At 45.8% G+C, this 27,228-nt stretch overlaps 1 protein-coding gene across 1 annotated transcript; it reads right to left on the bottom strand.

Annotated features, from left to right (window-relative positions):
• Window positions 1-22,985: 22,985 nt before the first annotated feature.
• On the bottom strand, window positions 22,986-25,308 carry LOC131096220 (transcription factor JunD-like). The gene has a single exon (XM_058044536.1). It carries the CDS (start codon window positions 25,306-25,308, stop codon window positions 24,016-24,018), a length of 1,293 nt encoding a protein of 430 aa, XP_057900519.1. The 3' UTR covers window positions 22,986-24,015.
• Window positions 25,309-27,228: the final 1,920 nt, after the last annotated feature.

The following is a 27,228-nucleotide window of genomic DNA, read 5'->3' as shown; positions in this document are numbered from 1 at the left end:
TTATTTACATATAGGTATTTTGGGCCCCTGGGCTTCTTGTTCTCATGATTTCTTTCACAGCTCCCACAAGTAAAGATTGCCTCAATATGAAAAGAAGAAGAGAAAACTCAGTAATCATACTGCAACTGCAAGAACCCTAGGAAAGAAACCAACCGTGTAAGATACTTGATTAAAATCACAAGGACTGGCAACATGGTGCCAACAAAGCCGCTTCTCTGGAAATCCCATGAATTTCCCATACTGAGCTGCTGGGCAAACCCTTCACTGAATTCAGATTTCCCCTTTTGATTCACTTTGCTTGGAAGAAACAGGTTATTGATAATATTTTTTTAGAGATGTTAGATCAGCAGCAGAATTAGCCACACTGCCCCAGCCCTGGCAGAACTTCCGTCCTACCTCCTGTTCTCCTGCTCACTGTGGGCTGCTGCCCTCAGTGACGGCCTCAGTGACTCACAGGGGCACTGCAGCTGCTGTGGTAGATCTGGGGCAAAGGGGTGTAGGGGATAGCTGAAACATCCCTTAATCCCCAATTGCTGATGTTTCATTGCCAGGAATGGAAGAAGAAAGCAGGGAGATCTTTACCCTTTGAAAGAGAGAGGGAGTCAGGGGAGCACTAGCTGGCCAGGAAATCCCTAAACAACAGCCCCCAGCAAGGTATGAGGGGTAGTGAGGTCAGATCCTAACAGAGGCCCATGGTGATCTCATGAGGAGGGTGAGGCAGACAAAAAGCAGGGCCAGGATGAAGCTGCGGGCTGGGCATTGGCCCTCAGCATTGGTGAGCCAATGGAGGGGTGCTGCAGCAAAGCAAGGCGCGCCCCACTGCTCCCTCAGCACTGCAGAGCAGCTTCGCTGTACACTGCAGAGGAAAGCCATTCCCCAGAGACAGGGCTGAGGTGGAGGTGGCAGCTGGCCCTCACCCCTGTGAGTTGGTGGGGTTGTCCTCACACTGTGCTCCTTCATCTTGCAGCAGGGCTTTCCAACTTTTTTGGGCACCACCTGGCTTCTCAGGGTGTCTGTTTCTTCTTTGAGCTGCTGCAGGTACAGTGTCCAGAGCCCAGCAGGAATGAATTGGTTGCACAACGCTTTTCAGAGAAGCTTAACATGAGCTTGCTTCTGTCCTTCTGCTCTGTTTGCTTCAGCCAGTCACTACCCAGTGACTCCTGTGTGTGTCAATCTTGATAAAGATGAGGGCAGGTAAGTAGAGACTGCATAGCCCAAGCTGTCCCTGACATCATGGGAAGATTCAGGAACAGACACAGGACAGGTGGGCTCCTCTGGAAAGTACACCTATACCCAGATACCTCACCTGACTCCTTGTAGGTATCTGCCATAGTTTCTTTTTCAATCTGCACTTTCTGTACATTCTTGTTGGGTACTTATCCTTTCCTGGAAGGGATATGTCCTTTAATCTCCATTGGGGTACTGCTTTAGAGCAAACCACTTTTCCATATAGCATGTGAAAAATCAAAACAAGAAGACGCTAAAGGGTTAAATTTTATCAAGTACAGAAATTTAGCAAAAATAAAATAATCCGAATGGGAAAGGGGAATCAGCTTGGGGATTAGTCATTACTGAGTAGGATTTACAGAGGAGTAAAAGTAGTGTAAAAATGTAAACTAGGTTTGCATCCACCCACCATACCATGTTTGCTTGCTGAGAAACACCAAGCAAGAACCAGTAGGCACATCATCTGATACACTGCCGCAAAGGTGCATGGGTCAAAGTAATCTGGCAAAAGAATGACATCTCAGCAGGTGTGCATGCCTGAGCTGGGAAAGATCTACTTACAAACACATAGCCCGCTGGTCACCAAGGGGTACCACAGCCTTTGCCCAGAGCTCTGTCTGCAGACCTTGGTACTGCCCATGGGCCATTGCCTGAGAGATGTTTCCATCCAGAGCTGTACTCTAATTCTTCCTCTTGGCACCAGAAAAATCATGTACTTGCCTATGGACAGCACTGTGGCAATGATGGACAGATGTGCTCCCCCATGGATCTCCTTTCCTTGTGACACAGCCCTTTGCAGTAAAGAATGCAGATTAAACCTGCTCTGTCCTGATTGCATTCTCCTGCCCTTCTCTGAAGGCCCACTCCCACTAAACCCCAGTCCCTTCCCAACAAAAGGCAGCAGTTTGAGCATTGCCAGGTGTTCAAGGTTTGACATTGTGCACAAGAATGATGATTCATTTGGCAATGTTGAGGATGGATTTCACTCCTTGTTGTTCAAGGACCTTTTACTTTCCAGGCAAATGTGGTCTGATAAGGAGATTTCAGAATCTTGGCTGCTCATGGTCTATGCTGTATCTCTTCCCATAGTCTTAACAAGTGCCTCGTATTTTCTTCTAACAGCATCAGCCCTGCTAAACCAAAGCAGCCTGGCACCCTGCTCACAGCCCCAGCTTTGAGAGTCACATGAGCATGGAAAAGTCCTGGTTTACATTAACCCTTCTTCATGACAAGTCTCATATTTCCTGAGAAAAATTCAGTATCAGAGACCCCATGCTTACAGCCTTAAATACCAAAAAAAGGGACCATGAAGAAACTAACTGCTGAACTCAGGTTTTGCTAGGTTTTGTATTTCTGAAGCAAGGTTATGCTTTTGTAGGGCTTGAGTTCAATTAGCTTTTGAAGGTATATTTTGTCACTCCTGGTGCTTCTCTTTTTCCCCTTCCCTCCTACTACTGCCCATAAGTCTGTTTCTTCTCCCTTTTGTGTTGCTCCCTTCCAAGCTGCCTTTTCCTCTCCCTTTGCAGGACCAGGGGAGTTTCTGCTTGCTTACTGCTATACTGTATCTACCTGCCTGTTTAGTGTGACACCTCTTCACAGAAGGTGATGGAAGGACAAGGGAGGTCCTTCCTTAAGACCTCAGCGCTGTTGCTGCAAAAGTAAAAAGGAATAGTAAAATAGGCTCTAGAAAATGTGTGAAGTTTTAGATACATATTCCCCCTAATTTAAAAAATATAATTATGCCAAGCCATCTGTTGCTAATGTAAAAAAAGATGTAAATAGATGATACATAGTGTACGAAGTGTCACATGAGCGCTCCATCTGCTGTGGGGAAAGTCACCACTCCCCAGCAACAACACTGGGTGCTGAAGTGCAATCCAGCATTTGGAGCAGCCTTAGGTTTTCCAAAGGCATAACCAGATCCAAAGGCTGACCCAAAAGAAAAACAACTCAAACAAGAGTGGATTGGTAGATCTCTATATATCAATCTTTGATCTCTGTTTTTCTGACAAGTAGCAATATTAGCTTCATTGAGGACAGGGTAAGTTATACCTTTACACTCTTATTTCAGATGCTTTGCAAGGCCAGGGATCCTGCTCTCCTTACTCATATTCCCAAGGTTTACCTGGCAGACAAGAGTCTAACAAGCTCTGTCTCTTTACTTAACAACATCAGAATGTGCCCACAATGTCAGAATAATTGGGCAATAAATTAGCAGATGAAATGCAGCTCTGATGAACACAAAGTAGTGGGCACGGGACAAAAGCAATCCTTTCCGTGAGTGCTGACTGATGAACTCCATGTCAGCTGTTGCCACTCAGGAAGAGACCCAAGAGCTGCTGTGAAGGTTTTGGTGTGCTCAGCGGTGGTTAGAAAAGCAAATAAAAGGCTGAGAATTATGAGAGAGGTAATAAAGGTAATTTAATCCTCTGGTATATGTGACTAGAGAATTCTTACTCTTCTTCACTGTGAGCCCTCCAGCTAGTTCTGGTCTCCCCATCTCAAGATAGGTCCAGTGACAAGAGAGGGCAGACTCTGGGAAACTGGAAGTAAAGCACAGTTCTCTGCCAGGACACAGCAAAGGTACTAGAATGCTTCACCTGCCAAACAGAGAAGGCACAGCAGAGATCTTAAACCAGGACTCTGATGGGATATGTGACAGGAAAACCACTACTCACCTCTTCTGATACCAGCAGGTGTGGGTGACACCAGAGGGAGTTAGCAGAGAATAGTTTCTAAATTCAGCAAAAGGATGAGCTGCTCCACAGGACACACAGTTACCCTCTGCTGACAGAACCGGAGGTGTTAAGAGTTTCTACAGCTCCACAAAGCTTCTAAACAAACCTGTGACATTAGTTCCATAAGAACTGATAAACATGGAAGCCCCAGAACAACCTTTCCATCCAAAAGTTCCCAAATGCTTATCAGCAGTAGCTGAAGGAAGGTATTTTATCATACTCTTTTCTGAGGTGTCTGCTGCTGTCAGCCAGGGAGTTGTGTCAAATGGCTCCACAGTCTCACTGTCCTTGAGCAAGCAGTTTTGCAGAACCTGGTACCATGTTTCCAGCTTGCAACAGTTTTGGGACAAAAAGGGAGTGCAAAACAACCCAAATCAGTTGAGAAAATAATCATAATTCCCACACTACCATCAGCCCTTCTTTCTTTCCCAGGTTTCTCTTGGATGGGTGTGAGGTAGATGCCTTTGAAGGGCAGGCTTTTCCCCAGGGGGCACAGCCCCTACATGAAGCCCAGAGATGGGGAGAAATGCAACAACACAGAGAGCAGGGCAGGTTCTGGTGGCTGGCCCCTTCACCAGGGCTACCTACCTCTGCCCATACAGTTCCTGAAGGAAGGGAGCGTTATCCAGTCCAGGCATGGAAGATTAACCATTCCTCAGGGACATAATTGATTATTCCTTGGGGACATAACTCTTTCTTTTCAGGTGTTGGAGTGTATCATCCAGCACCTCTTCATTTCCAAAGAGGCCAGGAGGCTTCACTTGAAGGGTAGAGCAGTACATGAGCAGTTTTTCTCCTCTGAACATGAAGGTGATGTCTGACTCAACAAAGATTTTCATAGCAAAAAGTGGAAGAAACCTGAAAGAAAACCATCCAAAGTGCTCTGGGAGAGGGGCAGCGGGGTGAAAGGAGATGCCCTTGTGATCTCTGCCTTGCCAGGAGCCAGGACTTCTTGCTCCAGTGATGTTGAGGAAGACACAGTTACATCAAAACTCCCACTTCTGGGGCCAAGGCAGCTGTCACCACCGGGATGAAGCCTTCCCTGTGCTACCAAATCTGTCTGAGAAAGCAGGATACACATGGAATTGTTGAACAGCAAAACCAGGTACTAAAAAAATGATGTCACCAACTTGGCACCAACCCAAACATCTGTCTGGTCCAGACAGAGACTGAGTTTTGCTGCTGCTCAGAATAAAGCATCACAAAAAATATTTTCTGCCTTTTAAAATCTGATTCCTTGAACATAAGGGGCTCTAATTCTGCCTTGGTGGTAAGTCCGTGATCTACTCTTGCATCCTGCTCCTGCATCCTAATCAGGTAACAAAGATTCCTAACTGAGTGGATCATGAAAAACCTAATGCCATAGATCCAGCAGGAGGTAGATGCAGTTTGTTTGACCATGCAAACTGTGAGGTTTGGAAGTTCAAGATGGGATCAGGAGCTGGTGCCAGCTGTGCTCACCCCCCACCTCCATCTTCCCAGGCAAAGCTCAGCTCCTTCTGCAGGTGTGGAGCAAGAGAGACAGCACAGGAAAAGCCTTTAACCTCCCTGTCCCTGCCTGGAAAGCTGCTTCTCAGAGGTACAAGCCAGCAGATGAGAGGCAGGTGAGCAACCAGGGCTCAGAGGGCATTTAGGCACGTGGAGACGGGCTGTAACAGGCCCCCTCTTGTTTTTCACCTTTTACAGCTTCTTGAGAGGCCCAAATGGCCCTGATTTTGCATTTGTGTCCTTGGCACTGCTGGGCAAACAAGCAGGGCCTTGTCTCCACCAGACTCCTCCACCCTTTGTTGGCTGCCTTTCAGTTATCTCCCTTAATGCATTGCAGGCAAATATTTGCTCTGTGGTCTCAGACACTACCTCACTGCTGTTTGCCCAGGTTCCCACTTCAGTGCCTTGAACATTGTGCTTACTCCACCCACACCCTGGGGTGACCAAGTTACGAGGACACAGCTTTGTGTGCACTGCTGTCCTTTGTGTCCTCCTTCCCCAGCACTGGCAAACATGCAGAGAGTCCAGGCTGCCAAACCCACCTGCAGTCTTTCCAAAGGGTGTGCCAGCTATGCCCAGCCCACCAGCAAGCACCAGGAGGTGAAGAGAGGGGGCAGACACCACGCCTGCTTTTCGTGAACCTCTGTATATGCTAAGCTCCTGTGTCTAAGTCTGCAGTGACTACAGTCTGCTGCAAGCCCAGATGTGTGGAGGCTTGAAGTTTCATCTTTTTCACCCAGCTGCAGGTGCCTTGCAAGAGCAGTCACTTGGGAGGGCTACATTTAATTATGTGTGCAGTCTTTTTCCACTGGTCTGTGTTCCCGTAAGAACATGCACACCACATAAAATTATTAGCTGTGACCATGAGGAGGGCTGTGCATGAAACAGCCTGGAAAGCCACCTAGGTCTTCTTGTCAGTGCAAAATTGTCTAGTTAAGGTAGATGCAGGTTCATCCTTCTGGTGATCCTCTCAGTGGTGTGCCCAGTTTGGCTGGGTACCACATAGCTGGGCAAGCCCTGACTTAGACCTTAAGGAGCAAGAATAAAATGAAGTTCCCTGTTGTGTTCTGTTCTCTTTACTTTTTTGTTCACCTCTCCTAAGCTCACAGCCCAAAAAGCTCAAAAGTGCTGCCTGACCCTTTGTTTTACACAGCAGTGGGGCAAAGATTCCTAAAGGGCTCTCTATGTGTCCTGATAGCAAAGATGGCTTGCTCTGCATCTGGAGAAGTTTAGGCAGGACTAACACCAGTGCTAATGTAGATCATGAGGACTGTTAGAGTGAAGCAGCAGCTTTGCAGAAGGCCCACATGCTTTTAATTTGGGAAGTACCAGGGAAGAGCCACACACCAAAAGGTCAGGCTGCAGCTGCTGTACCAGCAGCAAGCCAGATGGACACGTTCTGCTGTGGGTGCCTGCTCCAGGGAGGGGCTGCTGCAGTGCCATGGAGCAGTCAGAAACAGTACAAAATGGTACACACGATGCACTAGCCCAGCTGCCAGCACCACAGTGACCAGTTCTAACAGCCATGGATCTATCCAAGAAGAGATTTGCCTTCCTGGCAAGGCTGGTGTGTGCAGAGAGAAATCAAAGTATGTGGTTTTAATAAAGAAACACCAGCACAAAATTTGACAAGGTCTTCCATTCAAGCAATTTGTCTTTCTTTCTTTCTACCAAGAACATTAACTTCACGCAAAGTCAACAGAGAAAAACAGAAAGTCTTTCCTGGTATTGGCTGTCAAAACTCAAGTAGGAATGCTAATTTTGAAAGTAGAAGGGAAAGGGAGTGAGGTCAGGAGGCAATTGCCCATTGATCCCAGCTGCATGGCACAAGGCAGACACTCCCCTGGGCCTCACTTTGCAAGTCTGTCATTTCCAGAAATGACAATGAGTCACATTTGCCCTGTGTCTCATTTAAAGAAACTGAAAGAATTAACTGGTAAGGCATTGGGAAAAGCTTGTTGTGAGTCATGCTGTCAGAGCCACAGCTGCACAGGCACAGGAAAGCCCGCGTAGCTGTTCCCAAACTGCCATCCATGGGCAAAAATGTCCCTTAAAATCTCCAGAATCTGCAATCAGTGAGACTTCAGCACCTTAGAAAGGCAAGAGGTGATCCTAGGGGGATATTGATGGTTCAAGGTGTTCGTGGCATAATGAGATGTCCAGTCATTTGTACAACTGGTTGTGGCTGGGTTTGTCTTTACCCACAGTGTGTGCTCTCAGGTGGCCTGGAAACAGGCTTCAGAATAGTCATTAAGAAAGCATTTTGTCCAACACCCACAGCTGCATTGTAACAGAGACAATATAGTTGAGAAGGAAGAGTTGTTAATTTCCTGAGATCCACCAAGCTGACCAGCACGTGGAGTTAAATCTCCATTGCCCCTCAAAAGGTTACACTGATGAGAGAAAGATACTGGAATACGTTCCTTCCCAATCAACTCTTACTTAATCTGAACGGCAAATGCTGGAGAGCCTTGGCCCGTGGCAAAACAGGCAAAAAAAAAAAAAAAAAAAAAAAAAAAAAAAAAACAGAGGCAATCTGGCACCTCTGTTGTGCTTTTTAATTGCCTTCAAGTTTTGGGTTTTCTAAAGAGTGTTTTGGAGAATAGCAACAAGTCTCTCCATGCTGGTGTTTTTCCCCAAAGTATTTACATTAGTCTCAATTTTGTGTAATTTTCTGTCTGGGATTTTCCTTCATTTTCTCCCCTATTTAAGCCGGCTAAACACAGAACCCAAAAAGCAGGGAGATCCAAGATCTCCTTAGAACCAAGGGGCAAATCCACAAAGCCCACATAGTTTTAAGACCACATTCTTGCTGTGGCTTTACCCTTGCCCTGCCCAGCCCAGGGAAGCAAGGCTGTGCTGAACCTGCAGGCTCATGACACTCACCTTAGGCAAAGGCTCCCTCCCTTCTACAGCTGCCCTTGTTGGTCAGTTTATTAGTTGGCATCTGAGATTTTCTGCTTCTGCGCACTGACAGGTGAAACCGTGGAGGATAACCTGGTATGCACTCCCTCTGTCCTCTCCTCAGGAGGGTGTATTCGGTTTGCTGCACAGCAAAGTGCCTACACACACCTGGGCAGGGAAGGCAAAGAGGGAGGGAGGGGAGCTGGGAAGGCTGCCAGCTGCAGCCTGAGGCAGCAGATGGAGATGCACTGTTAGGGTTAGAGAAGTGCAGTGAGTGGGAGGCACCAAAGGAGAGCTCAGGCATCAAGAAAAGGTGGAAACAGGGTGCAAAGGAAGAAAAAGTTCTCTTTGCAACTCTCTATAAGCATCAGGAATCCCAGGGCATTGGGCAGTTGTATTTGGTTTACATGGCAAGGTTCTGGTAATGGGGGCACTACAGAGATGCCTTCTGTGAGGAGCTACCAGAAGCCTCTCCCACGTCCAACAGAGCCAATGCCAGATGGCTCCTGGATGGACCCTCTGCTGGCCAAGGCCAAGTCAGAGATAGTAGTAATGACTCTGTTTTCCTCTGAAACAGGAGAAAAGTTCTTGTGAAGCATTAACTATGGCCAGAGAAGAGAGGAGTGAGAATATGTGAGAGGAACAACTGTGCAGACATTGAGAGAAGGTGAGGAAAGAGGTCCTCCAGGTGCCAGGACTGACATTCCCCACACTGGAATAATTGGATGCCTGAGAGGCGGCTGTGACCCCTTGGGAGGCCCCTGCTGGAGCAGGGTCCTGGCAGGGAGCTGCAGACCCATGGAGAGAAGAGCCCATGCTGGAGCAGGTTTCTAGTAGGACTTGTGACCCTGTGGGGACCCACAGTGGAGCAGGGGAAGGACTCCTCTCCCTGAGGAGAGAGCAGCATGAGAAATAATGTGTGATGCACTCACCATTAACCCCCAATCCTCAACTCCCTGCACCACTTGTGGGAGGAGATAGAGAGTTGGGAATAAAGAGTTGGGAGTGGTGACTTTTAGCTTGGGAAGGTAGGAGGGGTAGGGAGAAGGTGTTTTTAGGATTTGTTTTACATATTATCCTGCTCTGATTTTGATTGCTAGTAAATTCAACCCAAGTGAAGTCTGTTTTGCTGGCGATGGTAAGGAGTGAGTGATCTCTCTCTGTTGTTATCTCAGCTCCTGACCCTTTCCTTATGTTTTCTCTCCCCTGCCCATCTGTGAGGGGAAGTGATAGAGCAGCTTTGGTGGGCACCAGGCATCTAGACAGGGCCAACCTGCCAAGAGGTCCAGCTGTTCCATAAGGAATAGAGTAACAAAGGGGCATGGCTATTCCACTGTAGAGCACAGGCCATGGATAGCTGGAATACTTCTCCTGGGATAAGATCTGCTTAAGGCCTCTCAAACAGACATAATAGTTACAGCCAAAAACTCATTTCATATTCCTTTCAGGTGGGCCCTGCAGCTCAGGGCCCGGGATGACTGAGCTGTTTGATGTTCTGCTCCCTATGAAAACTGGATCTATTCTATCAGGTCCAAAAGAAAAAACTTTTTTCTTGATCAAAGAAAACAAACACACAAAATAAAAGACCAAGAAAATAAACAAAGGATGAACATTTGAACCCAGACCTATCTTCCTCAGGTAGTGTGGTGTTCAGAGCTACTGCTGTGCTGGACGTTACATGATTCTGTGGCATCATGGTGGTGCCAGGTCAGAGCAGAGCAGGAGCCCTTTTAACTCAAAAGTATGGCTCAGAGAGTGGCTGATTCCAGGTACCTCCACAGATTACTAAAATCTACAAAATCTGCATCTCCTGGTCTGGGTAACTGGATACTTGAAGAGTGAGCTTTAAGACACCCCCCAGAACTCAACCATTTCAATGCATTACACATAGCAGTCATATCATGGGGCATTATATGTATCCACGGTACCTTGTCATGGGCCTTTGCAACTTGGAATCTCAGGAATTGGGTCTCCAGCCCTGCCCAACTTTCCGGCCACAGGCTGACATCCATCCAATCACCTCCTGGAACTGATGAGTCCATCAGTTACAGTCATTAACTCGCTACCTACCCTGCAGCTGGGTCTTTCTGGGGCTGACATTTGAGAGTTGCAGCAAGAATGACGACAGCACCAATTTCAGATTTGGCAGAATGGTTCAGAAACATCTGCCCAAGGCTTGTAATTTACACTTCATGACCTAATTTACAGTTGGTAGGGGGAAACCCAATGCAACTTGCATGTCATATCTTCCACTTAACTATGTCACACCAGAAAAAGGGAAAACTTAGAAATTACATTAATGCAGCACAGATGAAACAGAAAGTAACCAGCTCACATCAGGACAAGTGAGAGAAGCTCACAGCTTTTTTGTGCCACCTACTATTTGACTTCAGGGAAATGATGAAGTCGTCAGATCTTCCTGAACAGCCTATGCCAAACCTCAGTTACTCTGGCTGAAGGAAAAGAAACAATAGGCTGCAAGAGCACCAATGGGCCTTTGGCTCCCTTAGTCGGGAAGATGTGTGGGGCCCAGGAATAAATTTCGAGTTCCTGTTCTATGTTAGAACTGTGGTTTTGTGCAAGAGCCATATCTGTTTCACTCTTGCAAGGAACCCCAAGACAGAGAGGGAGAAGAAAGGGACATTCTCAGAAGAAAAAGAAAACCTGAACACAATCCTGCAGGTTATTCAACCAGTGTAAAACACCTACTTTTATTCCACACCCTCTGGATAATAAAGCTCAATTAGTCTCAACTATCTCATTCATGAGCACTTCTGAAGGCACCATTCTGGGGCACTCAGAACTAGAGGAACTCAAAGCTTAAGGAGATCAAGTAGACTCGTATACCACATATTCAAAACACTTTTCCTATGGTCTTCAGTTCAAACTGACATAGAAAATTAACAGTACCCTCAAACATCTATCAAAGCATTAAAGGCAGGCACCATTTTGTTATTCTACTTCCCCACTGCAATTAATTTGGAAAGCATGAAGATTATTGCAACAGTGCCACAGTGCTTTCTTCCCATCTGTCTTTAGTGGAAATCTGCAAGGAATGGCCTAACTAGCCTGTGTGAAACACAGCCTGAAGCCGTGCACAACGTGGAGATTAAAACTCCCAGAGCAGTGAATGAGGCACGGTTCACATTTAGATGTCACAGTAATCCTACACCAAATTGATTATGTGGTCATAAACCTAAGTGCCAACACAAAACAGCTCCAATGACAGTGTGCTTATAGCTTCCTTCCCCTCCCCTCCCCCAGCTTTGTCAGGCCTCTGAAATCCTAGCATTCGCATCTTAAACCAGAAAAAAACATTCCCTCTACTATTCCTTCAGTGCCAGACCTGGAACCCCCGCACTCCAGAGACCAGACACGGTCCAGCAGTGTGCTGGCATGCGAGCTGGCACAGCCGGAGCCACCGGCACTGCCGCGCTTCTCAGCTCCCACTTGGGTTTGGCATCCTCGGAGCACTCTTGGTGGGGCTTGGCACTCACTCTGCCCAGCGTCACTCGCTCCAAAGGATGTATCCGGAAGGCAGCACTGCCTTCCCAGCCCGGGAAGCACGGAGTTTTCAGCTGGGACCTCAGAAGTGTTTGCAGCACGTGCGGATGTTTACTGAGTAGCTCTCCTTCAGAATATGTCAAGGTGTATCAACGTGCATGAGACATTGATCACAGGAAAGAAAAAGAAACTCCTCATTTCAACAGATTTACTCCAGATGTGGTTCAGAACAGTTACATTTGCAAAACGTTTTACTGTCACTTGTTCTGTTGAACAACACAAGTCAAGACATGGGTAACTGGAGATCCATCCCACAGTGCTGATGACTCCAGTCAGCTTTTCTTAGCAAGGGCCTGAAATCTGATATCATCAGAGCTGGACTGTTTCTTCTCCTGTTTTGCTCTTTATAAAAGCTTAATTTAGGTGCTGCAACTGCACTCATATGTATAGGGAATATATATACACACACACACATATATATAGGAAAATTATACCAAAGAGCAGCATTTTTACAAGAAGAAACTAGTCTCTCCTTGCACTTCAGTATGACACAGTCAAAGGCAGCAGCGTATCAAGCGAAATTTAAAAGTACTTTTTAAAAAAAGTCCAAATCACTATGCTTTAAGTTGACTTTTAAATTTCTCACTGAAATAATAAAAAAACACAGCCAAAAATATGAATATAAAGCAATTTTAATTTTCCTCTAGATATTTATATCAAAGAAATAATACTCATGTCCAAGTACTGTACATACAATATCTTCCTTATAAACTCTGTAGTTCAAAACACATGTACAAAATTGCACATTGCAGTTTGCAAAAAATCATAAATACATATTTGCATGTAAACAATTCCAGCACAAGGATCAATGTTATACATTCCAAAATGTCTAAGTGTCTGCTCACAAACAAAAACAAACAAAAACCCCACTGTGATCTCCATAAAGGTTCTAATGTTACAAATCAATCAATAACAGATTTCTAACTGATATACTACACACAGGGATACATAAATGAGCACAAGGCAAGTCGCCTTTTAGTCATTAAGTACTTAAGACAGAGGCTTGGAATACAATCCTGCTGCCATTTAAACCCACGGTATCCATCCCACAGTATTTAGTGGTAGCAGCATTGAGTTAATTTTTCCAAGATTGCCAATTGCAGTATGCCTTACTTTCAATTCTCAAACAAGTTCGCTACCACTGAACAGTAGGAATTTTAAAATTATTGTAAACACAGTTATCACTGTTGTATATTCAGAAAGTTACAGTATTCTCCTAAACACATCACTAAATTAAGAAAATGTTTTACATTTAATCAAGTGCAAGATGCCCACTAGTATTGTCCACTTTATCTGAGAAATAAGTATTTTGAATATAATACATGTAGTAAAAGTAATGTAAAAAATTACAATGGACATAATCCTCAGTTGTTAAGCCCTGTAGCTTGTTTACATTTTAAAAATCACCGCATCAGAAAAAAAGGTCTCAGAAGTGTTCTTTAAAATCTCTCCTGACCAAATCCAGCAAATGAGTAGCTACTCAATTTTGTTTCACTATTATCTCCATCTGTGTGCAAAGCCCTTGTCAGCATACCTGTTTGAAGACTTCGCAAAATCAATCAGGTCCATTATATCCAGACAGAGTTATTTGTTTTATTGTCTGTTTTAGGTTGCTTTTGTGTGGGTTTTTTTGTTTTTCATTTCTGGTTTTGTTTTGTTTCATTTGGGTTTTTTGTTTCATTGGGGTTTTTGAATCTATTCACATGCTGCAATTTTATTAAATTCTACCAAAAGCAGGGATTTTTAAAGGGTTTCTCAGAGGCTTCCTCTGTGCCAGCTAATTTAGTAAGGCAGAATAAGAAGGTACACATAAACCCAACTTTTAAAAAAACCCAAGAAAGGATGTAGACAGACACCCACCCACCAACTAGTTGCATGTAAGCTGCTGGAAGAGCAAAGCTCGGTTTGAACTGCTCTGCTTCCACCTTTGACTTTGAAGAGCTACCCTGAAGGAGAAACTTTCAGTGCCATGCCTGAAGGCCTATGAAGAACCAGCTTGGACTGAAGAATTGTAGGAAGCAGCAGTTTGCTCACGCCTCTTTTGGACAGAAAGAGAGCTTGGAGATGCTGGTAGTGACACAGCAGGAGGGATTCTTGCCCTTTACAGGAAACCCCTTATTCTGTTAACCAGCATGTTGCATGAATCCCAGTAATACTACCAGCAGCCCAGCCCATGACATTGCAAGGTATTGTGATTATAGTAATGCAGACCATTAAGAGTTTTCTGCATCACAGAAGCTCAGCAAGAACCAGAAACCACCACGGGCTTTCAAAGCTGGGTCCTATTGCCCAAGACCAGTCCTTTATCTGATGGGAGTTAGTTCCTCTGTTGAACTGACAGAAAGACATACTGCACAAAGAATGATTAATTTAATATTTCCCAGTCTGCACCTAACTGAAGCTACTCCTTTCCAAGGGGATCTCTTTTAAGTCATACAAGATTAGCCATCACAAACACCACACAGTGAGGGCACACATGTGGTTCCCCAAACCTCAGAAAGATTTTTCAGTGTAGGCAGAAACTGCAGGAAAAACAAGCCAACTTTAGATGAGACACTACAGGAAAGAGAAACTGCCCTGGAAGATTGCTACAACTTCACAGTTGTGCTACAACTTCACAGATGGAAAAACACAGAAAGCTGAAGAGCTACTTCACCAAAAGACTTATTCAGCAACACAGACCCAGCTGCCTTTCCTGGTAAGATGCTGCACTGGGAGTCTAAGAATTACCTTCAGATATCATAAAATAGAGGTAACCTTACAGATTGAATTTTAAGGCCATGGAGGCTCAAGGCCCTTCACAGCAAGATACTCCTGGTACTGCCACCTCTTTAATCTCTCTACCCTTCTCCCCCTTCTCTCTTGTTGTCCTTAAGAAGCCAGTATTCCTGATTAAGAAGAGTGGGAGTGGCAAAAATCAGTGGCTAAATTTTGGTGTGCAAGACTATGCCGACTTGCCTATCATTTTCTATTTAAAAGTCAGGAATTGCACAATACTACATTGCAACATTTACTCCCTTCCCTTTGTCCTGTACAAAGCAGCAAAGCACAACCAAAGCAAAATCACTGTTGGGAGTGTTTAGATTGATGGCTCACATGTCAGAACTTCACTAAGCATCTCTGTAATTAACAGCACTTTGCAACAAAGCAAAACAATTCTCCAATATATACTCGTGTTGGACCTTTTGTTTCAGGGTTTGGGTTTGATTCTGTTGGTTTTGGTTTGGTTTGTTTTTTTTCCTTGGGGGGGCATGTGGGAGAGTTAACAAATCCTGAATATTTAATCTGTTACACGTGGAGGAATGCTCAAGGGGCTCGCAAGAACTTGTTTTGCTGCACATTGAGCAACACCACATGGCAAAGCCTTGAAATTAGAGCAAATGCTTGAAGACAGGGCGTAGCTGCCTTTTGGAGCTCGTCCTTCATGGGCTGCATTTTATTAGAGAGCAGACCTTTGCATCACCAGTCAGCATGCAGACCTGGGCTTTACTTGATGGCATTTCAGCATGGTGGTTGCCATGGCTTTAAATAAATAAGGGTAAGTGTGAAATCACTAGTCATCAGGCCAAACAGGCAGGGGCACAGTTTCTAAAGAAGAGACATTTAGAAGACACTTATACAGTAATAACAAACAAAGTAAGTTTATAAGCATTCTGAAGAGCAGTCCTAATTATCTGCTACTTAAACATACAACACATACTACCATTAAATACTGTTTCAGAGATAAGTGTTATTTTTCCCTTTGATTCAATTTTTTTCTCCTTTCTGGTGCTGCTAACTTCAACCATCATCTCTAACTACTACAAGGGGGGAAAGGAATAAAGAAGTAAACTTTATTAGACACTACTGGCCTGCTGGGAAACTGGTATCATATCATGTGGACATACCAGTTTGTATGATTATTTCACTTATCGGGTGCACACAAAGACTGTCAAAAATCACAATGATTTACAATACCATTTTATTAACTGGCACAAAATGGTTTGGACTGATAAAAACACTTTGGCAGCATTTTAGGAATCCCTGTTCTGAAGGTGTCATCTTGCAGACCATAAACAGGTGTCCTAGCTACTTATGGCCATAACTTAGGTGACATTAGATATAACAAGAACATTTAACTCCCTAATAGTACTTCCTCACTAATTCTGTCACCCTCCCGTGAAGGAAGTTAAAAGACAGAATGGTAAAAGTTGGAAAAATCCAAGAATTCAAACTCTGTCTCTACTTGTGAAGAACAGCAAGTTATATATCAGTATCTTCTACTGCTCTCTTTCCATTGCTGTTACTAGGGAAAAAGAAGGAGACTATCCAAAATTAATTCTCTGGAACAGCACACTAACTTTATTTGACACTACTCCACTGCTTGTGTCCTGCTTTACAAGAAAATCTGAGGATTTATGAAACAGAGGTGTGGGAAAGATTGTCAAGTTCAGTATGCTATCTTGCAAATTACTCAGCATGTACCAGAAGACTTTAGTTAGTCAGTTAGTTAGTTAGTTAGTTTAAAACAGTTACTTCTTAAAGGTCAATTTTCCATATGAGGCAGGAGGGACACATCCCTTGGGGCAGTGGGAAGCTCTCTGAAGAGGACAAGAAAATGGTATCAAACAACTCCTAAGAGTTCAAGCTACTGGTCATGATTTTTCACCTGTTCAGACCATTGTTTAAGAACAGGGATGCAGTGAGAAGCCTGACTCTTAACAGCTTCAGCTTTCTTCATCTATGACAGAAGTAATACCACAATTGGACAACCACTGATTGAAATTGAACAGTTGCAAGACACACTTCAAGGCAGTTATTAAAAAGATTTTCAAATTTATTTGAATAAATTTTGAGATAATAGTAAAACAGGACTCAACCTAAAAAAGTAATTGAACTTGCAAAACCAAAACAGAGACTGCAACCAATGATCTTTCTCTTCCCCTTTGTATGGGATGGGAGTCTGTTACTGATCTCCAGCAAGACAGCTCTCCAAGGCTGCATGGATGCTATTTAGGTGACTTACAATTCCACCCACACTTGGTCCTTAACCAGTAAGTAACAGTAGTAGTAAATTTTATCAGCAGTGTGCTAAATATCAGAATCTAGCAGTGTATTAGTGCACAGTGAACTGGTCATATCTATTATCTCCATGTCAGCAAGGCTTCAAACCCAGCCATCACTTCAAAGCATTCCTACAGAAATGGTCATTCTTTAGTCAGAACATTTAACCAGAACATTTACTCCTCAAACTATTGCAGACCCTGTTTGTTACTAGTACTAGAAACTGAAAGCAAAGCTCAATTTACAGCTAGCTATGCTATAGACAGAGACAAAAAAGCAAGCATCACGTAAGCCATTATTTAGGGTGACTACTTTAAAACATTATTTATGATAATCATCATTTAACCTTGTAGTAAACGACTACACATGAACTGCAGCATTTCAGATAACATTAAGGCTAAATGTGACTTCAAAGTAAGTTCTCTTTTTGTGTTAATTTAGCATTGCAAAGCTTGACAGTCCTCCAATTTGACTGGAAATCTAAAAAATCACCTTGTGATCACAGAGGGAAATGCAGCTTAGTCTTCTTCTGGAAGAATCTGACCACAACAAAAGCATATGAAAAACCCCACTGTGTACTGTTGCAGCTAAGGAAATCCCAGTTCCTTCCTTTGGCCATCCCCTTCTCTATGCATGCTGGTGTCTACACACAACACCTCGACATGCGTTTCCAGGTATCTGTGCTTCAGAAGAATTAGTTCATAAAGGCTGATTTGCTGTTTCTTCAGTTAGTCCTCACTGACTTGAGAGGATACCGCACAAGCAGGACTCCAGCACAAGAACTCATGCCCCCTGCAGACACAAGATCAAGATTCAGATTTTTTACATCGGTAACATACTTTTGTCAAGACTACTCAACTGAAAGTTGCATTTCAATACACAGCACTGGTGTGAAGATACAGATCCTACATTGGTTTCCTTCTCCTCCACCACCGTTTCCCCAGTGGGATGCTTCACAGACAACAAGAGTAAGGCATTCTGACTGACCATTTGAAACCAACTGTTTCAACATCCAAGCAGAGATCTGGTTTGTGACTATGGTGATGCAGAAAGTAAGCCTTCAGGTATGCAATAGCTTAGGAAAAAGTGCTCCCAGACTAAGGCAAACAGCAAGGATCAATGCCCAAAGCAAGGCAACAGGATGGTACCTTGGGAAGCTAGTCTCATTATGATTTATGTGAATACATTTCTGGACTCTTAGCAACACACAAACAACAGCAGGTTCTCCACTGTGCACTCACTGTTGCAGCATTTCTCAGAAACCTACATTTAGCTTGTCACACATGACCAGTTCATGGAGAAGTTGCTTCTGTCCCGCCTCCAAGCTACTGAGTCGTTATGAAGAGAGAAGTTTCACAGCACAAACAGCTGCAAGACACTTCATAGGATAAAAAGAGACAGATCTCTGAAACACTAGAGAGGAGTAATCATGAATTACTAAAACCTCTTGTCCCCCATAATTTACCTTAAAGGCCTGAGTCTCCATATATTCAGATTTAATTCAACATCTTCATAGTGAAGTTGCACCATGAGCGGCAAGATTAACAAGGCTCTTACAAACTTCAGATTCTGCCCTTTGTTACAAGAACATTTATCATTCTTCATCAGATACACTAAACCCTGATGCAAGTGACTGTGGTGTGAGAAGGATGAGTTAACATTTGCAGAATTACTATGCACTGTGAAAGCTTTCTGTCCAAGATTTTTTTCTGCTGATACAAGTCTTGCCAAATACTGAAAGAGGTGAATCCCTGACAGACTTTACTGTCCACCTCTGCTGGAAGATGAGCAGTGACTACAGAGTCACTACAGCCGTCACTACTGATCAAAAGAAGTGACCAACAAGGATCAAAACAGGATAAGAACTCTTCAACACTCATTCTTACAGTAAAACTTCAAACAAAAAACTGGAAAAATGGAAGTGATTTTGTACTAATCAAATATGTACGCAGATATGTCATACTCCAATTTGTCTACTTGCTAAACATAGAAACTTGGAGAATCAAGTAAGAAAAGAGCAAAATTATCCAGCAGCAGTTACAGCTGCACATATGAATAAATGAAAATGTTACTCATTGCTTTTCCTTTTTTAACTTGCACTCCAGAAGCAGGACACATAAAATGCATCAAAGAATGACCTATGTTACAAGCAGATGGGTTTTTTCCTCTTGCATATTAATCTCAGATATAGGAAAATTTTCTCTAAGAAGCTGCTAGATTCAAACAGTTAAGACTCCAGTTATGGCAGCCAAGGTGTTTTTTTTCAGCACAACTAGTAATTCAGACCTGGCACCTGTACTTCAGACACTATCAAACAATACTATTCAGTATTTTGGGAACCATCAATTACTTATATAACTGATTAAAAATTAGTTGCCAAATCAATTTCCACTTTAACAGCCTCAGAATGCCTCAGGGCTTAACCTGGGGAGGTCACTCCTTTGTCGAAGGTGAAACAGAGAGTCAATCAGATATTTAAAGGAATGAAGGATGCCTCATGACTCTTTCTTCTGTAAAGATACATATACAAACCAAGATGACAGAGAACTGTCATAGAGCCACTCTTGATCTCGAATGGAGCATGATAGTCAGTAGTGACTACTGACATACAGTCAAGAGTCAAGATATGTTGAGATATTTACCTTTTGGAAGACCAATCTTTTGGAAGATCAAAGTCTTATAACAGAAAACATGACCATCACCACCAAAATCGCTCCTCACCATGATAAGGACTTATGTCCAAACACCCATGATTCTCAAAGTATGCAAAGTATTTGCTTTTGGAAAGGCTCTCCAAACACACCAAATGGGCTCAACCTGGAATCACATTAAGTTTTAAGAACAACTCACCAGCTACTTGAACCTGTTTGGAGACCTTGTGATTCCAACAGACTTCACTACACTGGAGACCAAACCAATTAACTTTCATAGCAATGGCATCATTTGAGTCAGTGTTATCAGAGTGGCTTTCTTGCACTAACACCAAGCACAGCCAGATCTGATGGGGGCTCCACTCTCTGCCCAAGGAAGGAGTGAACAAGTCTTCTTCTCTTACTGAAAACATTCCCCCTCCTATTTCCCAAGACAGAAAAGATCTGATAACAAGTCAAATAAATCATATCCATATAGGAATCGAACCCTTTTGCTGTAGCACCTAAATAAGAAGGCACTTCACATCTAAACAAAGATACTGGTTCAAGTACATTTAAAAATTGCTGGGCAAAAACCAATATGCACAGGAGCAAGCATCCAGCAAACAAAACAGACAAGGGAGGAGACTATTTAGTCTCCAGAGCAGATTACACGTGGGGCAAAGAAACAAAGAGGGATGTTTGTCATGGGTTCACATCTGGACTGAAAACCAGATTGGAAGGATATGAGGGTAGCCTGCAAATCAAGCCAGGCAGCATGAGTCTTTACAAAGACTAGAAAATAGCGTGCACAAGTATAATAAAGCATGGTAGTTTTGAAGAATGAAGAAAAATGCTAAAAAGCACTGAGCTAACAGTGAACATAACTTTTATTTTGGGATTTAAATTTTTTTGTTTGCTTTTTTTGAGTTTTGTTTTTGAGGGGTTTTGGTAGTTTTCTTTTTTTTTTTTTTTCCTTACAGTAACACACAGCCAGTTTGCTTGGAGTTACTGAAAAGGAGCTACATGAATGCAAATCATATAAACAGTCTGAAAATTTTTTACCCAGTATCTATCTTTTAATGTCTCACAGTGACCAAAGTTTTTGGCAGAAAATAAAAAAACCTAAAAGACACATATGTTTAAAAATAAACTGAAGAAAAAAAGGCAGACAAAATAGAGAATCCATATTTAAAGGTTTAGGAACACTGCAGGGCTAAAGGCCAGAGTATTGAGACGTTTTAGAAGACAGGAACAATCAAGTCTGACAGCTGCAGCAGGTAAGTACTCCTGAGTCTTTTTATATTGGTTTAAAGTGTTAGGTGCTTTGGCTTTCCACTCAAATACCTGCAAAAAATGCAGCAACCTCTAGCAGAACCAGCCCAAGCAGGAAAAAAACCCAACCACCCCAACACTATTCTCAGATTTTGGTCATGTCACTGTTAGATCCTGTTTCTCAGCCTAAATGCCAGATAAAAAAGGCATTTATGAAGGTAACTGATCACTCTTCAGAAAACACATTTCTTTTGGACAAATCCACTACAAGAACAGTAGCCTCTGGCAGAGAGCTGGAGCTGCCAGCCTCACTAGTAATCTCTCATCAGTCATCACGGTGTGAGAGATGGCCTGTCACCACTTCTACCACTGAACAGATGTCAGCTACAACAGAAAGCGGGCTATCAAAGAAGTTACCACATGAGGTCTTTGAGATGCTGGGTGTGAGACTGCTGTTGCAGAAAGTTCAAACTCAAGTGAGGTAATGTGGGGTGATTTTCAGCTTTAACATTACCATACTGGAAAGGGAGAGCTCATTATAACCCTGCTAGACTATAGCCCACTAGAGCCTTGCTCATGCCTGGGAAGGGGAACTACAGTGATTTCCCATGCCTTATGGATCCCCCATGTTGCTTGGATATTGCTAATTTATTATGAACAGAAATTACAAAGTAAGCAAAAAAGTATTGCACAGCTGCATTTATCGTTTTCCTGTGTTCTACCACAAGATCTTTACCTAGCCCTATACTCACACTCATTTAGAAAGACAAGGACCAAAATAGAGGTGCTCACCCAAAAATTCTTATGATTTTTTTTCCAGGATTCCCTAAAAAATCCCCACATCATTACATATGCAGTAAAGTATCTCACACCTACCAGGCAGCTTTACCTTTCTCACTAGGGAAAAGTGTTAAGTGTGGGGGAAAAGATGTTTTTTATCAGTTTCTCCAGACTTGCAGCATCTTTGCAGAAGGATGACTACCAAAGGAAAAAAAACATTTTCCACCCAGTTATTATGTAACAGGCAGTGCTACAGATTGTATGCAGTATGGTTCAGAATGCCCCTAAGAAGTCTTTGAACTGTGTTAAGATCAAAATTTTTTTTATCTGCTCATTAGTAATTCTAACAGCAGAATGTACTGTTACAGGCAATCATTTCAACCACCAAAAAGGCTCTGGTGACATGATCAAACAGTTACACAATGATTAATATGGCTTCTACCTAATTTGCATATGCATTAAGAAAAGAAATATCCTCGGAGCCATCTCAGCTACAGTAACAGCGTAACTACGCATTCTCACATAACTTCATACATGTGCCAGGAAAGACTGCACTAAAAGGAAAAGCTCATACACTTGATTGCTGCAGCTCAGCTTTCTGAACAGATAGCACTCACATATCCCCAATAAAAGCATGAAAAACTGTGAGTCTATCCCATTCTTACTGGATTTCAGCTGTAGCCTTCAGAAGAGGTAAGAGATGTTTACCAGCTCCTGAGAGGCTCTAACAGATCTGTACACAGAGAGATGTCTATGCCCTCTTGGCTCCTCATACGATTACCCCTTTTCACCAGCTGGCACAGACACATATCCCCATGAAAGATTTGCCTCTGAGTTCAAGCAGAGTTTTGAGCACAGTTTCAGCGAGGGAAGCGGGCCCCACACTGCAGCTGGATCTGCTCAGGAGAGGCCGTGCCCTCCCCCAGCGGCAGGGCCGGCCCGCGGCCCCGCACAGAGGGGCTTCTGGCGAGGCGACCGTCACACTCCCACAGACCCTTCCCACCGCACCATCGCCACAGGGCTCGGCAGCGCTGCGCTAGCGGCTAGGCTCAAAATACACAGGTGCAGCAGAAGCATGGAAGGCAGTGGCACCGAGCAAGGGACCTAAAGCTTTCAAAAACTTATTGAGGATTATGTCTAATCAGAAGAAATAGTTCCTTTGCTATACTCTTCTACTAGTAAATTCTCGACAAAGAAATAAATCACACCGAATCTTCCCAACCAGAAAAACACTTCACATTCTAGCATTGACTCTGTCTCTAGAGTATTGCAGAAAGTTTCTTTAGAACAAAGTAGACCAAGAAGTAAGATACACAGATTTCTACTCAAAAATAAATCTAGTTCTCCATAATATTTCTGTGATTTATTCAGACAGAATACAATGGAATTATCACCTTTACAGCTAACCCACCCCAAATCTGAGCCCTTTTCTGTATAGCACTGAATTGTTACTATACTGTGGAAAGAGCACGCACTACTGGAATGTACACAGTGAAGGAAAAAAAAAGTAAAGCTCTTTTTGCCAAAGTAACCATTTTCTCTGCTAACATGTTATCTAGAAAAATAAGGTCTAGGCAACGTCCAAAAAGTGTTCAAGTTTCAATAAATAACTATCAATGCCCCAAGTTTGCACTGGCACAAGAAATATGGAGCATACAGGTTTAGAAAACTATTTTCCTATGACTGAGTCAGCAATGCATTTCAATCTGCTTTAAGATTTACAACAAAAATCAGTTCCCTCCAGGGTTCGATTTGAAAATCAAAGCCATGTAAGTGCAAGAGCACCCACACAGCTGTCTTAACTCTCAATGGCAAATTAAAGCTCTAGAGAAAGACAGTATTTTAAAAAAGGTTCTTTATCAATACCAAGAAAATATACATAGCCATATTATGTTTTAAATATATATATACACGCACATCTTTTCAAAAGGTACGATTCTGGCTATTTTTCTTTAAGTTTGAAAAGCTTATCCATTGCTATACAGTTCAGTAAGGTGTATTAGGAAACACACGTTTTATATCCCCCATGAAAATAAAGTTGAATCTTTCTGTAAACAGTAATTTTCTTATTTTCGGAAATCTCTACAGACCTCAGTACTTCACTGAAAAATTAACAACCACCTGCCCCAGAACCACCCACGGAGACCCTCGCTGCTGAATGCGACACGGACAGAACTCGGGAAACGCTTAGCAACACCCGGCTCCCGCAAAAAAAAACGCCTTCTCCGGGCGCAAATAAATAATAATAATAATAATAATTAATAATAAAAATAATAATAATAGCAGAAGGGCGGCAGCAGGCGCGCACCTTGGCCCCGCGGTGCCCCCGGGCGGGCTTGGTGCCGGGGCCGGCGGGGTGTCCCTCCTCAGCAGGCGCTGGTCTCCGGCGCGGCGGCGGCCGCCTCGGGGGGAGTCTCCCGCGGCTGGGCGGCGGCGTGAGGAGGAGGAGGATGCCCGGCGGCGTTGATGTGGCAGCCAGAGGAGAGGTGGCTGCGGACGCGACCCTGCAGCTGGGTGACCTGGGCGCGGAGGAGGTTGGCGGTGGCGGCCAGCTCGGCGTTCTGCCCCTTGAGCGCCTTCACCTTCTCCTCCAGCCGGGCGATGCGCTCCAGCTTCCGCCGGCGGCACTTGGAGGCGGCGATGCGGTTTCGCAGCCGCTTGCGCTCTGCCTTCAGCCGCTCCTGGCTCTCCGCGTCCAGCGGCGACAGCGACGGCGGCGTCGGCGCGCTGCTGCCACCCTCCCCGCCCGCCGACGGCGGCACCTCGGGCACCGTCTGCGGCTCCTCCAGGGACCGCGCCGGCGGCAGCCGGCCGCTCCCCAGACCCGCGGCTCCGAAGGCCAGGCCCGGCGGCGGTGGCGGGGCGGAGGCGGAGGGGTAGGCGCTGCCCGAGGGGCTCAGCGGCCCCGCGGGGTTGAAGCCGCTCAAGTTGGTGTAGACGGCCGGAGGGTCGGCGGCGGCAGCGGCGGGGGCTCCCGGTGGCCCCGGGCGGGCGGTGCAGCAGGGTCCCGGCGCGGAGAGCGGCGGCGGCGCCGTCAGGAGCTGGTTCTGCTTGTGCAGGTCAGCCAGGGCCTTGACGAAGCCGTCGGCGAAACCCTCCTGTTCCTGCGTCACCGGCTGCCGGTAGAGGAACGGCCCCGCCGCCGCCGCCGCCCCGCCGCTTCCCGCCCCGGGCGCCGTCGGCCCCGGGCTGCCCGCGCCCAGCCCCGCGCCCCCCTGGATCAGCAGCTGCTCCAGGTCGGCGGCCGGTGGCAGCTTCAGCAGCGGCAGCTCCGCAGCCGACCCCAGCGCGGCCTCCGGGCCGCCGCGGGCCGCCGCCGCCCCGCCGCTGCTCCCCGTCTCCGCGGAGCCCGCGGTGGGCGGCGGGGCGGCGGCGGGCGGCGGCGGCAGCAAGCGCAGAGCCGCAGCGCTGCCGCGGGCGCCGGCAGGCGGGCGAAGGGCGAAGGGCCCCGGGAGCGGCGCGGGGGCGGCAGCCGGCAGGTCCCGCTTCTTCCCGGCGCCCAGCAGCAGCTTCTGCCCCGCTGCCGCATCGGCTCCAGGTCCGCCGGCGGTACCGAAACCCGGCAGCGGCACGAAGTCGGGCAACAGCTCCAGTCCTTCCTCGGGGTAGAACGGCGCCTCCATCTTCACGGCGGATCGCCCGCTACGCCCGCCGCTCATGCTGCCGCCCTCGCCGGCCGGCGGCGGCTCCGGCGCGGGGCGGGCCGGGCTGGGCGGCTGCTCCGCGGGGCCGGCCGCCCTCGGCTGGCAGCGGGGACTGAGCCGCCTCCCGGCGCCGCCGGACCCGCGCCCCGCCCCGGGCCCGCTGCCCGCCCCGCCGTCGCCGCCTCCCTGCTGCCGCCGCCGCCGCCGGTCCCCCCCGCCCGCTCCTTCCCCCGCCCGCCGGGCTTGCGCGGAACGGCTTCCCGGTGGGGTGTCCGTGGGGAACCCGCGCTGCTCCTCCCTCTCGGAAACTCGCCCCGCGAGTGCGGTGTGGGAAAGAAGGCAGTGCTGGGGCCTTCGTCCGGGAACGGGGGGGTTTTCTCGGGGCCATCACTCCGGCCCGGGGACCGGGAGTCCTCAGGAGGAAAGCGAGCAAGAGCATCGCGTGGCGGCTGCTGGGGCAGGTGCTGGTGCGTTCAGTCTGTGATGAATGGGCACAGGATAGTACAGGTGTCGAGGACTAATGATTCTCAACAACACGGTGCTGGGAAGTCGTACAGGAAGTGCTTGGCCGTCAGGAAACACGCCAACTAGTCAAACTAAAAGTCACTCAGAAGATGGACGTGAATTTGATGTGGCCTTTTTTCCTGGGGGGAGGAGGAAGTTAAGAAAAAGGATTTGAAACATCCTAGACATATTTCCAATATTTTCAAAATTACTGAAATGTGAATATTTCAGTTTGGGGGTTGTATTTATTTTTTATCTTTAGTCAAGACAACTCCCTCTACCCTTCTCCAAGTTTGTGAAATTCTTACGGGATGAGGAAATTTCTTTCCATACAGTCCTTTATAAATCCCTCTTGCTTCAGGATACCTATGTGATCCTGACAGAGCTACTGAACACTCTCCTGTAAGTCTTTAAAATCAGCTTGGTGACTGATGGTCTCAGTGACTCATCTACACATTCACCAGATGTCTTCATCTGTGATGGACCCCCTCAGTTAGGTGTCACCTTCTGCAACCTACTCATGCTTTCATGCTTTCTCCCCAGGCATTTACTTCCTATATATCAAGACCATGTGCCTCTTTTCACAGTGTCTAGTGAAGTTGCTGAGTTCTGCTCTTAGCGTCACGATCTATATGGCCATGCTGTGCCTAGGTTCATTCCAAAACCAGCAGTGGAGGAGGAGATAGACAGTCGTATCAAGTGCAGGACTTTGACTCAGAATCCCTCTTCAGGTCCATAGGAGAACTGGAGTCTAGGTGCACTGACTAAGGCCTCGATGACCTTGACCCACGTACTTTGGGGCCCCCAACTCTCGCATATGGTGCAAGGGTTCCTTTTCAACACAGCCCAGCACCTTCAGTCCCTGCCTGGCTGTGTCACAGGTGTCACTCTCTTCCGCTCCATCTCCTGGGTGAACCTTGGACCTGTGTTTCCAGTTCTGTTACTGGCACCATCTCCTGCTGCTCCTACCTGAATTACCTGGGTGGACCTTGTACCCGGTTCATCGCTTCACCTTGTGTGGGTGTGTCCATTAGTGTCTGCCTGGCTCTTGTGCTGCAGGACTCTGTCCAGGCTGATGAGCCTGGGCTTTGGCTCTGGTCACCTCTAGCTCATCTTGCCATGGGACAGCCTAGTCCTTCTGGTCCCTGAGGCTGTGGCAGAATTGCTGCCCAGAAAACTGGCAGCAGGAGGATGTGAGGAAGAAGAAAGTCATCAGGCAACGGTCAGGGACAGAGGCATTCACATGGAAAGGAGAGGAGTAAGCATGTTTTTCTTGGTGAGGAAGGTAGTGCAAGAAAGAGCTTATTTTGGTTTCCTTGTCTCTTGGCTGACCTAGCAGGAGAGGGAGAAGAGCTAACAGCGCTCAGCCAACACTGAGTACTGACAACAGCTCATGCGAGTGGCTTTGTGGAAGTATTGCTGAAGCTGCTG

The sequence above is a fragment of the Melospiza georgiana genome, chromosome Z (genome assembly GCF_028018845.1).
Source record: "Melospiza georgiana isolate bMelGeo1 chromosome Z, bMelGeo1.pri, whole genome shotgun sequence".
NCBI lineage: Eukaryota > Metazoa > Chordata > Aves > Passeriformes > Passerellidae > Melospiza > Melospiza georgiana.
Note: the sequence above shows the minus strand (reverse complement) of the source record. Positions and strands in the feature narration are given on the sequence as shown.